This window comes from Pipistrellus kuhlii, unplaced genomic scaffold (assembly GCF_014108245.1).
Source record: "Pipistrellus kuhlii isolate mPipKuh1 unplaced genomic scaffold, mPipKuh1.p scaffold_m20_p_2, whole genome shotgun sequence".
Lineage (NCBI taxonomy): Eukaryota > Metazoa > Chordata > Mammalia > Chiroptera > Vespertilionidae > Pipistrellus > Pipistrellus kuhlii.
Genome location: NW_023425515.1, coordinates 152,001,650 through 152,018,948, shown reverse-complemented (window position 1 = coordinate 152,018,948; position 17,299 = coordinate 152,001,650). Strand labels below are relative to the sequence as shown.

Sequence of the window (17,299 nt, the reverse complement as noted above, 5' to 3'; positions counted from 1 at the left end):
TGTTGTATCATAGCAGGTGATCAGGGAAGACTCCACCGATAAGCTGGCATTGGAGGAGCACCTGAAGGAAGTGGTGCTATGTAGATTCAGGAGGAAGGGCATTCCAGGCCAAGGGAAAAGCAAGTGCCAGGCCCTGAAGTCTAACTGGTTGGATATTTGAAGGACGTGCTTCACTACAGTGCTCAGCCCCTTGTGTGTCTGTTTCCCTGAGAGCCCCTCTAGGCCGGGGTTCACCCCCTAACAAACTACCTGTCCACAGGTAACTAGGATGCGGAAGAAGGTGGGAACCATGTCACACAGAAGGCAGCTAAAGAGACGCTTCCCCAGATAGATTTCTGTCTGGAAAGAGAGACTGAGAAGAGACACAGCAGCTGATTTCCTGTGCCTGAAGGGCAGTCATGTGTGAGAGGAAGTAAACTGAATCCCTGTTGCTTCCAATGGCAGAACTCCAATGAGCAGCAGAAGTTAGTGACAGAGGCAAATTCAGTTCCAGACCAGAGAGGCATGCATGTCTGTATTTGATAGAGCTGGAATCTACTGACTGCTCTGTAGTACTAAGTGCCCCATCACCACAGCTATCTGGACACAGGCTACTATTTCTGAGGTGCAGGAGGGACGAGAGTCCAGCAAGGCCCCTTCCAGCACTAAGGTGTGGTCACCCCGACTATCGTTTATCGCACACTTTACAGCAAGCTGACTCGGGATCCCTTTACTTACTACTCTTCTGATGTTAAAACCTGTTCCTATTGTACTTTCTTACATCATCCGCACTGTTTGGCCCTGCAAGGGATTAGGAAGTGTAGACTTCTTGGCCAGCTGGGAAGAAGTGAGGGGTTAAACTATGAGGAGACCCCACTAAGGGATAGAGCTGAGCACCTGCTGCAAGGACCAAGATGACAGAGGACAGGAAAGTCTGACCAACGGACAATAGAGATGGACAAGGAGCCCTAAACAATATACTCAACTGGCCCCAACCTAGGGAGCTAATGACACCTGTGTCTGAGGAGGCCACACTCCCCCTATCACTAAAATGTGGGTTTCTTTCACACCAGAGACAACTGTAAAGGTGAGAGAACCAACCAGATTGGGCCGTGACAGCCGTTCTGTATGTTGTGGACAATCAATGGAGGAGCCACGTCAGTGCAGAGGTAGTGATGGGCGTCTGCTGTGAGCCGAAAGTAGCCATCGACCAGGGACACGAAGGACAAGGCCTCCTCGTGGGAAGAGAGCTTCAGTTCCTGTGGAGAAAGAAGAAATGCCCGTGTCATACCATCTGCCTGCCACCTTAAGCACCTTGCTCTATCAGGAGGTACACAGGGAGAAGATGCTGAAAACACAATGGAGAATGCATGACCCAAAAGGAAACTCCTTTTGTTGATAACTTACATTTATATAGGACTATTTGCCACTTTCTCAGCTATTATCTAAAAACTATCAGATGAGGTACAGTGTATGTGTGTGTGTGTGTGTGTGTGTGGTGTGTGTGTCAGAGAGAGAGAGAGAGAGAGAGAGAGAGAGAGAGAGAGAGAGAGAGGGAAAAGAAGGAGGAGGAGGAAGGGGGGGGGGGGGAGGAAGGGGGGAAGCTGTGGAAGGCAGGCCTGTGAAGAAGCTGCCACCTGGTACAGATGGAAAGCAAGCCAGAATCAAGGGGGCAGAGGCATGAGAATGGAGACGGGAAAGCAAAGTGAGTGTAATGGTAGCTTGGTCTTGGCATTAAGCAATATCTGCCTCGGCAGGCATTACACTTGTTTTACAAAAAAGGAAGCAGAGCATAGATGGCTGATCTCATGCACAGATCACTTTTCACAGAACTGAAGGAGAGGCCGGTGACAAGAGAAAAAAAGACTAGTGAAGGGGAAGGTGGTGGATAAAAGCAATGAAACAGGATGGAGGAAAGGGCCTAGTCACAGTGAGCTGTAATCCAGGGAGGAGCGCTCTGGGTTGTGAGCCAGGGAGGCCAAGAGAATCCACCATAGGGATGAACTCAGACAGGAGACTGTGCTCAATGTGCTTCCTCTCAGGGATGACCTGGCACCCACCTGCAGACCCCCAGCAAGTTCACCTGGATTCAAATCACATTATCTCCACTTGCTATTATGTCTAAGCACGTGCAACCATCACTTTTGTAGGCCAAAAACTGTCAAATATGGGCAATTTCAAATGGTTTAGTCTAGTAGCTATGTGACTATGGTAAGCTACTTAACCTTCTTGTGCCCCAGTTTTCTCCTCTGCAAACCAGGGATAATAATATACCCACCTTACAGGGTCAATATGAAAACTGAAAGAGTTGACATTGGTAAAGTGTTTAGAATTGGAGGTTATCTGGCATGCAGTAAGAGCTAATGTTTGTACAAGAAAATCAAGTAATGGGAAGATCAAGTATTTATTTTTTCCTCTCTTCCTCCTGCTCCCTACACAGCACTAGCGTGGCACAGTCTCTGGCCCACACGGTCAGAGAAAGCTCTAACTTAAATGACAGGTGTGCCACTGGGTGCCAGGCTTGACCATCAGCCAGGACAGGGCAGGGCAGGCTCACGAAAACCGTAGCAACTGGCTGCTGCTCCTCAGCCATGCTCCAGCAGGGTCTGGCCGCGCTGAAGAGGCAGACCGCCGATGTGCCCACCTCCCCCTCACAGTAGTCTCTGGGCAAGAGAACGCCTTGGAAACCAAGCAGCCCAGGCGGAGCTGCCACTCTCTCACCGTGGGCTCTGCACACGTTTCCACACCTCTCCACAGGTCTGACTCCTGCTGGAGATGGAGCCAAAATTCCTGCATCTAAGGTTCTTGTGAGGACTACACCAATGGAGACACAGCATACAACACAGACTAATAGCTATCATATGCTGGATAAATAACACTTACTTTTATTCTCTCCTTACATTTTCCCTCTTCCCACTAACATCTATCTGGACACTTCTACTGCACTTCGTTTTTTACCAAGGCTTCCTGATGAAATTAATTTATGTATATTGCTTTAAAAAGGGTGGGAGCCAAAACCAGTCTGGCTCAGTGGTAGAGCGTCAGTCTGCGGACTGAAAGGTCCCAGGTTCAATTCTGGTCAAGGGCATGTACATTGGTTGCGGGCACATCCCCGGAGGGATTGTGCAAGAGGCAGCTGGTCGATTTTTCTCTCTCATTGATGTTTCTAGTTCTCTATCCCTCTCTCCTCCTCTCTGTAAAAAATCAATAAAATATATTTTTTTTAAAAAGGGGGGATGGGAATAAGAAAATTAAAGTCACTCAGAATCCCACTATAAATAATGACTTAATATTTGGTTATTTTTCTAAGATCACGTATAGGTATATACATACCTTTTCAACATTTTTTGAACAAAACTGGTACCATTCTATTGATTGTTTTATATTCTACTCTTTTCCATTTAGAAAGTTATTTTTCCAAAGTATTAAAAAAAAATCAGCAAATTATATAATACTAGAAGCCTGATGCACAAAGATTCATGTAAGAATAGGCCTACCTTCCCCTGGCTGCCGGCAGTGCCTTTGCTCTGGCCAGAACCACCTTTCTGCCTTCCCACGCTGCCCAGAGGCCCAGAGCAGCTGGGGTGGTGCAGAATGTCCCCAGCTGCTTGGTGCCTGTATATGCAAATTAGGCCGCCATCTTTGTTGGTGTAATTTGCATACTCACTCCTGATTGACTGGTGGGTGTCACGAAGGTACAATTAGCATGTTCCTCTTTTATTAGGTAGATCCTACTACTTAAGCAAATTATAATTTATTTTCTCATTCTTTTATGATTATATATTTAGATTATTTTCAGTATTTTGATACTGTAACTGCTCTTGGGATAAACATTCTCACTCACATATTAATGCCTGCTTTTCACTGTTTCTGCAGACAGATCCCTAGGCACCTGAATGGAGGGACATATCAATATGTGTGTGTTTTTGGTTAATCCTCCCCTGAGGAACTTTTTTCCACTGATTTTTAGTATGGATGGAAGGGAGGGAGGGATAGGGAGGAAAGAAAGTGAGAGGGAAGGGGAAAGGGGGGAAAGTGACAGGGGTAGGGGGAAGAGAGAGAGACAGAGAGAAAGGGAGGGGGGGGGGGGGGAAAGAGACACACACACACACACACACACACACACACACACACCATGACCAGAACTCGGGATCAAACCTGCCATCCAGATACATGCCCTTGATCAGGAATTAAACCCATGTCCCTTGAGTCTGTGGGCTGAAGTTCTAACAATTGAGCAACACCAGCCAGGGCATCAATATTTTCAAGAGTTTCGATACATATAGCCAACTGCTTTCCAAAAGGTATATCAAAAAGATAAGTTATGCCCCTGGCTGGGTGGCTCAGTCAGTTGGAAAGTCATCCCATACAGCAAAATGTTTTCGGTCAGGTTCCTGGTCAAGGTACATACCGAGGTTGAGGGTTCTATCCCTGGTTGTGGATCATATGGGAGGCAACTGATTGATGTTTTTCTCTCTCATCACTGTTTCTTTTTCTCTCAAAAAATGAAAATAAAAAAATCAATAAAAATATATCCTCAGGTGAGGATTAAAATAAATAAAAGTAAAGTTGCTCTATATGTAAAAGTCTGTCCTAAACTATATCACCAGTTTCCTTCCCAGCACTGAGTATTGGCTAAATTTTAGGCAAAACATATTATTTCCCCAGTGTTGACTACCTTCATTTGTGAGCCCACCCTGCCTCATCAGCGCGTTTTCTCCACATGTTGTCAGCGGTGACTTCCCTGACACAAACATGTATATTTTGGTAGGGTTCCCACTTCCCTTGCCAAACTGGCCTGCCTGTCTAGAGCATGTCCTTAAGTGATACCAGAAGAGAGGAAGTGAGACTGAGCACCGCTTCCTCTGTCCGACAGTCACTGGGTGTGCCTGCCACTACGATGACGGCCATGGAGACCACAGCCACCAGCCCGACATCTGCCAAAGTGCAAAGTGGGGCTTCCCACCAGCCCTCCAACTCTGCAGAGGCCGAGCAGGAGCCCTGGGATGGGGGAGGGGGAAGCTCTGACTTCCACTATCTTTCTCTTTTAATCCACTAATTTTGTGAAATAAATACTGCTGCTGGAGTATCTTTGGGAGGGCAGTGAATGCTGAAACAGATATGCATTTGCAAGACCAAACAAAGGCACTGGAATGTACAGGTGTAACAACAACTGACATAATATCAGTGTCAGCATTAGGGACGTTTTGGACTTAGTAAGACAGTTATAAGGTTTTCTCTTTGGGACAAGAACTCTGAAAAGTATGTGCTGCACCACTGTCCTCAACAAAGACGCCCTCTCGCCACCAGACCCAGACTGAGGAGCTTCGGTGCAAACTTACCATCTTTTTGTTGTCCTGCTTATTAATGCTGACCACAGACTCCTTTATTACAATGTGAGTGATTTCGGGGAAGTACGAAAAATTGTTCCACTCTTCTCGGATTTTGTTTTTCTCCTCGTCCTTCTTGTGTTTATTTTCCAATTTTTTCCGTTTCAATTTATTTTTTTCCTTTTCAACAGGAACAACCTGACAGAGTGCATAAAAGTGACAGAGTTGAGTGGGCTTTCTCATTTTCTACTGGAAGGTCACTGCTTCTGGGAAACCAGTGCAGAGCCTACATCCAGGGAGAAGCAGCTAGCATGCCTGGGTCTCAGAGGAATTGGAGAGGCACCGTGGGCTTAGGATGGCAGTTGTGGGTCCTATCAGGGACTATTGGACTTTTACATCTAGAGGAGACCTTAATGAGCACAATGGCTTAACTCCTTACATAATCCATGATGCACAAGTAAACTCAGGAAGGCAAATAACTACGTACTAGACACACATCTACAATCAGGTCCCCTCAATCCTGCAATCATATGTTCAACAAAGGCAGAGAACATGCTCTTTCCAACTATGAGTGGACAGAACATGCATGTTCTCGCTCTCAAATCTATCGCTGATTGTCTCAGCTTTACAATATTCAAGTGAAAATTTTCAAAAGAAGGTATTAATGTCTGAATAACCTAGGGGGGGGGGGGGGAGAGATAATACATTTCTGCACAAGTTTAAATATTTCGTGCAGCATGAGTCCTGAGGGCTAGAGATCTGGGTTAAGATCCTGCCTTTGCTGGCTACTTCACCAGTTAGTTCATCTCTTTGTGCCTCCATTTCCCAAGCCATAAAGCAGAGATCTTACATCTTCACAAGGTTCTTTGAGAATTAGGTAAGTTCCTGTTAACACAGTACCTACTATATAGAAAGCACTCGGTAAATGTTAGGATTGTTAATTAAGCAAGACAATAAAACTAGAGAAAATAAATCTCATCTTTAATTTATTCACAATGATGACAGCAACTATAATAATTAACTGAACATTTATTATATGCCAGACTCTGTGCTAAGTGACATTTACCTCTCGAAACAACCCTAACAGGTACATATATTTTAATGGTAAGCATGTAGCTGATATAGGTCAAGCTAAGATTTAAACCAGGTCCATTTAGGGTTAAAACCCATGCTTTGAAACCCCTCTGCTCTATTGCTTCATTTAACAAATACTTCATAAAGAAGCTTCAAATTAAAAAATCAGTTATCCTATTTCATGGAGTCAGAGGCATAATCACTTATTAGTTATGACCTTGGACAAATTTCTTAATTTCTCTGTGTCTCTGAGTGTTCATTTATAAAATAGAGATAATGGCAGTATTCCCTTCCAAGGTTTTTGCTTTTCAAGGAATAAATGAGCTAATACATGTAAAATGTTTTGAAAAGTACTCTTGGTACATGGTAAACACAAGCAATATCTGCTGTTATTATAATACTACATGTTATATATGTTATTGTATTTCTCTATTTCCCCTTAATAGTCAATAAATGTTTAGACCTACTGCTACATGGACGCAATATAAGGTGAATGATAGCCGAAACCAGTTTAGCTCAGTGGTAGAGCGTCGGTCTGCGGACTGAAAGGTCCCAGGTTCGATTCCGGTCAAGGGCATGTATGTTGGTTGCGGGCACATTCCCAGTAGGGGGTGTGCAAGAGGCAGCTGGTCGATGTTTCTCTCTCATTGACGTTTCTAGCTCTCTATCTCTCTCCCTTCCTCTCTGTAAAAAATCAATAAAATATATTAAAAAAAAAAAAAAAAAAAAAGGTGAATGATAGCCCTGGCCAGTGTGACTCAATTGGTTGGGCATCTGCACTTAAGAGATCGCAAGTTCGATTCTTGGTCAGATCATAGGCTGGGGTTGTGGCTTCCATACCTGGTAAGGACCGTGTAGAAGGCAGCCAATCGATTTATCAATTTCACATCAATGTTTCTATTCTCTCTCCGGCTTCGTCTCTCTTTAAAAATCAATTAAAAATTCTTAAAAAGAAAAGAAAAGAAAAAAAAAGAATGAATGATATGGGTCTCCTGCCTAAACAAACTCAGCTGACGGGGTGATGGGCATGCAAACAGGAACTCCAATGGGATCTGCGTCTGGATGCTCTGTTTTGGTCAGCCACCTATCACCACTTACATTCGGTTTCTGCCTCCATTGGATTCCAAGGTTTCCAGTCACCATCACTTCATAGTAGAGAACATTTCCACTGTCGTTCGGATTAAACCAATTCATCTCATTTTCTGATGAAATCATTAGCATGGTAGTCTCAAATATTTCAGCACCATAATGTTTTGTCAAAGTTTCCAAGGTCGCCAGGTATTTCACCTTCAGGTCATGTGTGGACACGCTGCTGTCACAAATGGTCTTGTTGTTAAATTCCTTTAGGAAATCCTTGAAGACATTATTTATCCGCATCCTGGTAAGAAGGTTCCTCTGTCTGATGGACTTATTCAATGTTTCTGGAATATATCGCTTGTAGCTAAAAGAAAGTAGAAAAATTCATTGTTTTTTCACAAAGAGGTTAGTAGAGAATAGTTTAGAAACAAACCTAAGTCTATAAATCTCCCTTACACCTTCTACATGTTGTCAGATGAGAAAGAAGGATCTACTCCCAGATCATTAGATGGAGTGAGCACTGAGGAAGATAGTATTAGGAGATAAACAAGTCAATAGGGACTGAAAGAGAATAGAAAAGTACATATTCCACAGACCTTATTGAGATGGGAGTTCCTGTGAGTACCATCAAACTGACTTAGCTATGCTCTTGCTTGCTAGTGTCATTGTCCTGTACATACTGGTACTCACATAAAAAGACTATGATACAGCATTGGTTTTGAAAGTGGTCTGAAAGGTGTCAAGAGTTATTATTGGTGCTTTCTATGTTTTACTTGCATGCCTGTTTTATAATTTTCCTATGAAGACCACATATTGTTTTTTATTAGAAATGAAAAAATATCTATACTAGCATCCCAGTGCACAGATTCATGCACACTGAAAGGCAATTAATAGAAGAAATATTTTAACATTGTTATTTGCATCTTGCTAATGAAAAGAAAATAGGATTCTACCAAGTCTCCTATCTACCTACTCCAGGATCTCTGTGAGGATCAAATGAGATGAGGCATGGGGAAATGCTTCACTAATATTTGGTTAAACTATAAAATGTCTGCACCTGGCTATAAAGCAAGTCGGGTCCCTCCCTGGGCTGAAGAAACTGCAAGGAGCTAGTTGCTAGGGAGAGGAAGCCTGGCACTAATATGTGACATCATTACCTGGTACCCAGAGCCAACATTGCTGGGCTGGGCTGGGCTGGGCTGGACTGGACTGTGGGTCGCATTTTGCATTATAGGGTCTTGGCAGCATTGGCTGCGATTTGGTGGAGTGTTGCTCAGGGGTGGTGGCAGGGCCTAGTCCCACTTGGGAGAGCCAAGTGTTGGTTTGTCGGTGCCAGGTCCACAGTGCATTTATTTTTAAACAACCAGTGTGTGTCATAGCAGCTCCTGCATTGAGAGTATGGCCCTGGTGGTCAGTGCATGTCACAGCTACTAGTCGGACAGACGGACACTTAGCCTTTTATATATACAGAGAAGCTAATTAAATACAAAGTATTTGCCATGTGAAAATGCCAAAAGTAAGCTGAAAGATTATCATCCAGCAGGGGGTTAAGGGGAAAGTATCTATGACTAATAAAATCTCAAACTGCTAGACCAGGAGCCAGCTTTAAAAAGAGTAAGAATACCCATGAAAGAAAGAAAGAACAAGTCCACTGGGGGCCAAGCAGGTGAGAAGACTGGTGTTCCTATCACTCTGGGTCGGAGGCAGTACCTGGCACAGAGTAACCCCTGCTGTGTGAATGGCTTCGAAACAGTGAAAAGTGTGCAGCTGGGAGTTCATCCCCAATGAATACCCTAACTTTTTAAGGGTAATGTAATGGAGGGAAAGACTAGAGGAGAATTGCCAGCCTCCTGAAAAAATAAAGAGGAGGTGCCCAGAGCAAAAGCCACAGGAAAAAAAAAAGGTAGGAACAGAGCATGGATCTAATCAGTGCCTGTATTACTGAGGAGCAGTCATGAACTGCTCCAGACTCCAGTCAAGGATAGAGATACTGAGATGCAAGAAGTAACCTTCTGAGAAAATGCATGCCACTATTACAACAAATAGTACAGCTACATATCATTTCCTCTCATAATGAGACTGTATTCACTTATGACATCACAATAGCTCAATGGAAAAAATGGACTTCGTAAATGTGTGGAAATTAAAATTATACAGACTGAATATTACTTCACAAAGACTTGAATGCATCTGACATACAATTTCCTTAAAATAGAATGACCATCCTTCACATCAGAATTAACAGCTCTCTAGTGAACTCTAGCTCAGGTTAGGGATGGTAGTGACTACCTGTAGAGCTATATTGAGAAGGATTTAAAGATGGGTCCAGCACAAAAAGAGAAAATGCAATGACAGATGGCAATGCTCACCATGGGCGGAGAGGAAGGGGAGGGTATGTGGGCCACTAATTTGATTGGCATCCCTGGCCCAGAACATTCACCCTCATACACAATTCTGAGGTCATCAGCCAACATTTAAAATCAGGACACAATCATCATTGTGTTACCTTTTATAGATAATCTAAAAACATTTGTACCCTATGGAGAGGTCAGCCAGAAGTTGGCAGAGGTTACACTGAGATTCTCGAGAACATATAAAAATAACACCATCCCCACAATCCATTGTTAGCCAGGAGAAAGGTTACCTGATGTCCTTGGGGAGTTCTGGCAACTGCATCTTCTTGATCATGGCGTAGTGCGAGATGGCCAGCACGGCCATGCCCAGGCACTCGTTCTCGATGTCGTGCCCATCCTGCTCAGTCTTGGGGTCTCGGATGGGAGCCAGGCATTTGACCAAATCATATTGTCCCTTTGGAGCAGAGGCGAGAAGAAATGAACCACACTTAAGTTACAAGCATAAATCCATGTTTCTGATCTTGAAAGGCAGGTTCTCCACACAGGGAGGTGCTGCCCAGAGAAGCAGCACAGCAATGAAACTAACAAGCCTGATAGTTTGCAACACACAAGTGCTGGTGAGGACATGGAGAAAAGGGAACCCTCGTGCACTGCTGGTGGGAATGCAGACTGGTGCAGCCACTGTGGAAAACAGAATGGCGTTTCCTCAAAAAACTAAAAATAGAACTGCTGTTTGACCCAGTGATCCCACTTTTGGTAATATATCCTACGAATCCTGAAACACCCATCAGAAAGAATATATGCACCCTTATGTTCTTTGCAGCATTGTTTACAATAGCCAAGATCTGGAAACAGCCCAAGTGCTAGCAGATAAAAACGTTGATGAGTGGATAAAAACATTGTGATACATTCACATAATGGAATCCTATGTGGCTGTTAAAAAGAAAGAACTCTGACCCCTTTGCAACAGCATGGATGGACCTGGAGATTACAATGCTAAGGGAAATAGCCAGTCAGAGAAAGACAAATATCATATAATCTCACTCATATGTGGAATCTAATGAACAAAATAAACTAATGATCAAAATGGAACCAGAAGCATGGATATATGGAAGAGACTAGTGGTTGTCAGAGACAAGGAGAGGAGGGATGACTGGATGGATAAAGATGATGAAGAGATTAGCTTAAAAAAAAAAATGCATGCATACCCCACGGACACAGACAATAGTGTGGTAAAACCCAAGGGAGTGGGTGGAGGGCAAAAGGTGGGAGGGGTGGTGGTGGGGACACCTGCAATGTCAACATTAAAACTTTTTTAATTAAAAAAAACAAAACACAGTTAGTTTGTCTGACACCAAAGTCCTTTCTCAACAGCTGGGTTTGAAGGGGCTCAGGAGATGTTCTCCCCAGGCTAAGTCATTCATTTATCAAATGCTACTGAGCATATGCTAGGTCCTGGTGAAGAGCACAGGTATTTATAGGGGTTCCCCTGTAAATGGTGAGCAGCAGTGTCGTACTAGGTTTAGATTGCACCAGGGCATGGGAAGGTGACGGCTGGCTGGGGTTTGATCACACTAATTCCACGAGCATGCACGGAGATAGCCTCGTCTCGACACTGGGTGTATGACTGACAGGGCACCACACCCCATTCTGATGCAGACTTAGAGGAAGGGGGAGAAGTGCACATTCTACAATGCGCCATTACCTCCTGTAAGTTTTTTCAACATCTGCTGCTCAACTTTCCAGTATGAAATGTGTAACTAAAATACTAAAGGGAGGTGCACAGCATTCCAAGAGCCAATGAGGGCTAAATACATAAATAGAACCAAAAAGCTGTACCCACCACCTGCGGTGTACAGACTGATGAAGATGATGTCAATGCTAGCTCTCCTCTATTAAACCCTAAGCTCAGTGCTAGACACTGTACTGTCTCCTTTATCTTCACAACAGCCCTGTGAGGCAGATGTTAACATCATCACTACCTAACAAATGAGGAATCTAAGGTGCCAAAGGTTAAATGACTTCATTCATTCATTAGATGACTATGAATTACTTAGAACCAATTATGGGCCAGATGTTATTTTAGGTGCTAGGGATATAGCAAACCAAACTACATCCCTGACCTCATGGAGATTCCATTCAAAGAACAGACCAACAGAAATATTTATTATCAGGTAGTTATAAAAATCAAAGTCAATTAGAAAGATAACATGGCACAGAGGCCAGGGACCTAGGGAGTGGTGGGGAAGAGAGTTTAACTTAGATAGGACTCCAGGTCTATGGTTGTTCAACTCTGCGCTACAGCCGCACTCAATCCCTGTAACTTAAAACATACAGTACGCTGAGGACTGGAAGCCTTTCGCCTTTTTCTAGCTGTGAACAGAAGTAGACACAAGGTCTGGAGGCGGTGTTCCCACATAAGTAAGCCACTCACTTTCCCTGGAGGGACTTTAGTGGTTTTGGATGGAGGATTCTCACCAAGGCAGCTCTCCTTCTCTCTAAGATAGGACTTCTCTTTCTCCCAGGTGAGAACGGGACACTGACCGCTTCCACATGCCACCGAGTGCTGGCAACAATCGCCTCGGCCAGCAACGTGTGAAGACAGAACAAGCGCTGAGACTATTCTGTTCTGTAAACATCATTGCAAACCTCACATAGCTCATTCCTAAAGCTCCAAAAGGTCAGATTGTAATGCTATACCGAACTCCTAATGAATGGCACCCTCTTCCTTTACACTTCCTCTCTCCAAAAGGTAACAGAACTGGGAGGCTGAATTCAAAAAGACCAATCCGAAAACGGCCAGTTCATTTTTCCAGCACTTGCCCATGGCTGTGCACTTCTCTCTGTGTGTGGGATGGGGATGGAGTGTAACCAGGCACTGAAGCTGAAATACATGGAATATAACTGTGACAAAATTACTTGTATGAAAGTATATCCTAAGGAATCAATAAAACACTACGCACAAACATGTATGTATGAGGCTGCTCACAGCCTATCACAGTGACAGGCAGCTAACAGGGAAAACCTGAGAAAAATAAAACATGTCTAGAAACAGGAGATTAGTTAGATAAATGATGGCTTTCTCCTGAATTCCTCCTCATACTCAACTTCCTACCTGAAATCTCCATGTGGGTGCCTCACAGGAATCTCCATAAAAAGACGTACAATTCCCACCCCTTCTCCAACCTGCTCCTCTTAAGTCTTCCCATTATCGATCAAGCATTGCCCAAACAGGAATCTCAGATCATCTCTGATCCTTCAAATTCCTTCAGCTTCCACATCCCACTCATTAGCAAAACATATTAATTCTGCCGAAACCGGTTTGGCTCAGTGGATAGAGCATCGGCCTGCGGACTGAAGGGTCCTGGGTTCCAAACCTTGGTTGTGGGCACATCCCCAGTTGGGGGTGTGCAGGAGGCAGCTGATTGATGTTTCTAGCTTTCTATCCCTCTCCCTTCCTCTCTGTAAAAAAAAAAAAAAAAAAAAAAAAAAAAAAAAAAAAAAAAAAAAAAAAAAATCAGTAAAGTATTTAAAAAAACAAAACAAAACAAAACATATTAATTCTATCTCTGAAAGTAATCACAGACCCATCCACTTTTCTCCAACTCCACTGCTACCACACTAAGCTAAACAAGCATTCTCTCCCCTGGGACCAATCACAGCAAGTTCTCAGCTGACGTGTGCTCTCGCTGCATCACAATCCTCTTTTCTCTGTAGCAAGAGAAATCGACTTCAAACGTCAATAAAATCAAGCCCTCCAAATAGTTCTTCATCACACTTGGATGGGGGAAGATAACCCCTTGCCAGCACATAACAAGGTTCTATGTGGCCTGCCCAATCCCCCGCACCAGTCTCATTCCCGTCACCCTCCAGTCCTTCTCCAGCCATACTGATTCTCCTCTCAGGGCTCACCCACCTCGGGGCTTCCCACATTCTCTGTATCAAATGTTTTCAACAGGAGAGATTTTGCCCCTGAGGGATATTGGGCAATGTCTGCAGACAGTTTGAATTGTCACCACTGGGAGGATGGTGCTCCTGGCATCTCCTGAGTGGAGGCCAGGAATGTGGGTAAATGCCTAGAGGTGGTGCAGTCCCGCACGATGAAAATCTATTCTGCTCAGAATGTCAGCGGTGCTGCTGCTGAAAAGCTTGCTCTACGTGGAAGAGATCCTTTCCCTACTCCTCTCTTAGACGTGCAGACTCTTCTTATTCTTCAAATTTCAGAATAAATGTCACCTCCTGAAAGAGGCCTTTTCTATCACACTATTGTAAGTTGGTCTCCCCAGAGCTCACGCCTCCCCATATTATTTTTTCCTTCATTGCACTGCTCACAATGTCTATGTATTACCTACGTATCATTTTAACTGCCTGTTTGTTTGTTGTTTGCCCAACTTGATGGCATGTCTGATGCTTGCAGAGACCACCTCTGCCTTGTTCACAGTATCTGCAGCGCCTCAGCAAAGAGTACGCAGACACTCGGTACATGTGAGCTGAATAAGCTGGTTACTATGAAGTCGTTGAAATAACAAAAATCTATATTTTAAATTGAAAGTTGAAGGAACAAAAATAAGATGAATAAAAAATCCAATTTATAAAATCATGTGAACAGCAAAACGTTTTCAAAAACTACATAGTGTATAATGCATATCTGCTTGGTACAACCAGAAAACATAAAAACAAAAATGTTATATGCATATATGCTTCTCGTAGATGCTATCTCAGGGTCATGTGACTTAGATGATCCTAACTTCTCTCCTGGCTTTTTCCTAGTGTCTCATCTTTCTACCGCCCCTGACGCGGAGTGGTCATGCTCTTCCTCCCGAACGTTCCTGTGACTGCTGAGAAGTGTCCTCATCAGCCCCACTGCACTACACCGTCCCGTGCCTACAGGTTCCCTCCGCGCTCTCCAGGAAGGCTGCAGATGAGAAGTAAAAGGGTAGGAGGCGAAGGGGAAAGGAGAGGAATGGGAACAGGTGAGAAGGGAAGCCCACAGGGGGATAAACAGCCCCTGGAACACTGACTTGCTGCCTTTCCCTCCTCAGTTGGGGAAGTCCAGGGGTGGCAAGAACTGTCCATGGGAGAGGCTATAACGTCTCCTAGCTGTTTTACAACCAAAAAGGGAAGTATCCTAGCCCCCCACCAAGTTCAGCTGCATCAAAGAATCTGAACCCTCAACGCCTCCCCCATCCCATGAGCCTAGGTTCTCCTGGCCCCAAATTTCTTACCTGGGCAAACAGATACTCCAGAGAGCTGGCATCAAGGAGAGGAGTTGCATCTGGAACTTTTTTTTTCTCGTAGCCATTTTTCTGCTTCTTTGGAGAATGTCGCCATACCGACTGCTCATTATCATTGGTCCCATGCCAATTGGTAAAATAGAACCTAGAACGCAGTAAGATTGTGTCAGCTGTGGGAATGAGGGCCTTGAAATGTATGGGAGTCATGTCCTGGTTCCACCTGACTTACCAGAATTAGAGACTAACCCTCCAGAGAAGCAAGCAGACAGACAGACCTTCCGTCGTCTGTAGCACTTGGTTGCTTATAAGGTCCTTCTCTTTTCATTCTTACAACACTTCCTGAAGAGCGTCCTGCCAGAGCCTCCTATGACTCGGAGATAAGTGACTTCCTTAAGATCACACAGATAGCGCCTGCAACTTTCATGATGTCTTCCTGAACAGGAAAACACGCTGGCTGACGTAGAGGCTAGCCAGTGCCTCCCTTCACCTTTAATAATACCATCCTGCCTTGAATCCAAGACATTTCACTTACACTTTTACATTTCTGAAAACTAATGTCATCACACAGCCAAGGCGTACAGTTAATATGGCAGTGTTTCCTATTTCTCAGATTGCTATTATTAAATTGATGATTTATCTTATAATAAAGCTTTAAAATGGAGAAATAAATGATGATTAACTACTACAAGCACCAGGTTGTAGTGTTGCGAATTCAATTAATAAGCACTATAGATGCAGAAAGCTATTTAATCCCTACAGCGACTATACCAGGCAGATTCCATTGTTTCTTTGTTCAGAGGAGGAAAACGGAAGTTTCTAAAGGCTAGGTGACCTAAGACCAGAAGCCTGCTCTCTTGCTGCCAGGTTCCTCAGTCACCTGAGAGAAGCACGAGTTCTGCAATGCATGAAAGGGAGGGAGCCAAGCTGACCAGGCTCCCTCTAGGCTGCAGGCTCCGCTGGTGCCTGGATCTCTCTCCCTGACATGCCCATGTGCTCATGAAAAACAACACAGCATGGAGAAACAACAAATAACATTGCCTCCCAAAGCCACCTTTAAAGGAGCTGCCATTAAACTCAGACACGCGTCACTGCTGTAGCTGCACAGCCTGGCACGTGCCAGGCCCTGTGAGGCAAAGGGTTCTCAGGAGAATCGGTGAGGTTCCCTGACTCCATGCTCATATGGCAATCAGTCAATCCAACAATGACAATGAAGTAACTCACAAGGGAACACATCTCATAAACAGGACTATACTATGACTGTCATGGATCCCCCCCACCCCACCCCCACTTACAGTTTTCCTTTCCTCTACATAAAAATATTAAAGTTTCATTTTTATTTATTTTAATCCTCACCAGGGGACATGCTTTTATTTAGAGAAACATTGAGTGAAAGTGAAACATTAATCAGTTGCTTCCCACACACACCGACCAGGGATCGAACCTGCAACCTGGGTGGTCATTCAGACAATAACTAGAGGTCTACTAGAAGTTCTGGGGGTCTGCCCGGAAAGCGATCGGTAAAAGGGTCTAAACAGGACAAATGAAGATGGTGGCTAAGAGCTTGTGCATGCTCACCATGTGCCCGGCACTCTATTATACAAAGATTCAATGCAGGGCTCTGACAGGGGAGCTGGAAGGACAGGTAAATTCTGTTTGACAGTGCAGAGAACGAGGACTGTGTACAATGTGGAAGGTTACCTAGGACAAGAGGAAAAAGGTTCTCAAGGATAGAGAAAATTGTTTGAAAGAGAAGCACTGAAGACAGATTTTCCCTGAAGCAGTCCAAGTCATGGTCGTCGTCTTCTACATCCCACTGAGTCTCTCTGGGACTAAGAGTCCTTGGACCAGGTGGAGCCAAGGGCCCAACAAACTCCTCTGGGCAGACTATGGGAACACAGACATTCTCCAAGGCTGCTATGTGAGCCTCAGAGACTACTCTGGCTTGGGAGCCTTTAGGCAAGATGTTCAGACAGTACAGGACAAGGGGATCAAAGACAATGTGCAGCTTCTCCACCTCACTGAAGGCTGAAGGGGGCCTAAAGCAAGGCTCTATCTCTAGAAATTGCCTCCAGTCAAAGGCTGTCAGCTTTCTATCTAATAAGGTGACAAAACAAGACAAAAGTTAAAGCAGTAACACCAAAGTCAACATCTTCCCAATTCTGTTCTAATAAGACAAAACTAGAATTACACTGAGGACAGAAATTCTACATCCCTTTTAAAATTAATTATGAAAATGTTCATCAAACTTGGG

The 17,299-nt window shown here is 44.1% G+C and overlaps 1 protein-coding gene across 5 annotated transcripts in view; it reads right to left on the bottom strand.

Moving 5' to 3' along the window:
• Positions 1 to 17,299, bottom strand: part of JAK1 (Janus kinase 1) — a 127,959-nt gene that overhangs the window by 31,385 nt on the left and 79,275 nt on the right. For all 5 annotated transcript variants that reach the window (XR_004989552.2, XM_036447421.2, XM_036447420.2 and 2 more), the window contains exons 5-9: positions 15,040 to 15,193; positions 10,105 to 10,268; positions 7,482 to 7,824; positions 5,322 to 5,507; positions 1,081 to 1,238 (exon numbers count right to left, since the gene is read on the bottom strand). Coding sequence is in view for 4 of the 5 variants with exons in the window: in XM_036447421.2 (XP_036303314.1) it covers positions 1,081 to 1,238; positions 5,322 to 5,507; positions 7,482 to 7,824; positions 10,105 to 10,268; positions 15,040 to 15,193 (1,005 nt within the window). In the remaining variant the exon portion in view is untranslated. The remainder of the gene's footprint in view (positions 1 to 1,080; positions 1,239 to 5,321; positions 5,508 to 7,481; positions 7,825 to 10,104; positions 10,269 to 15,039; positions 15,194 to 17,299) is intronic.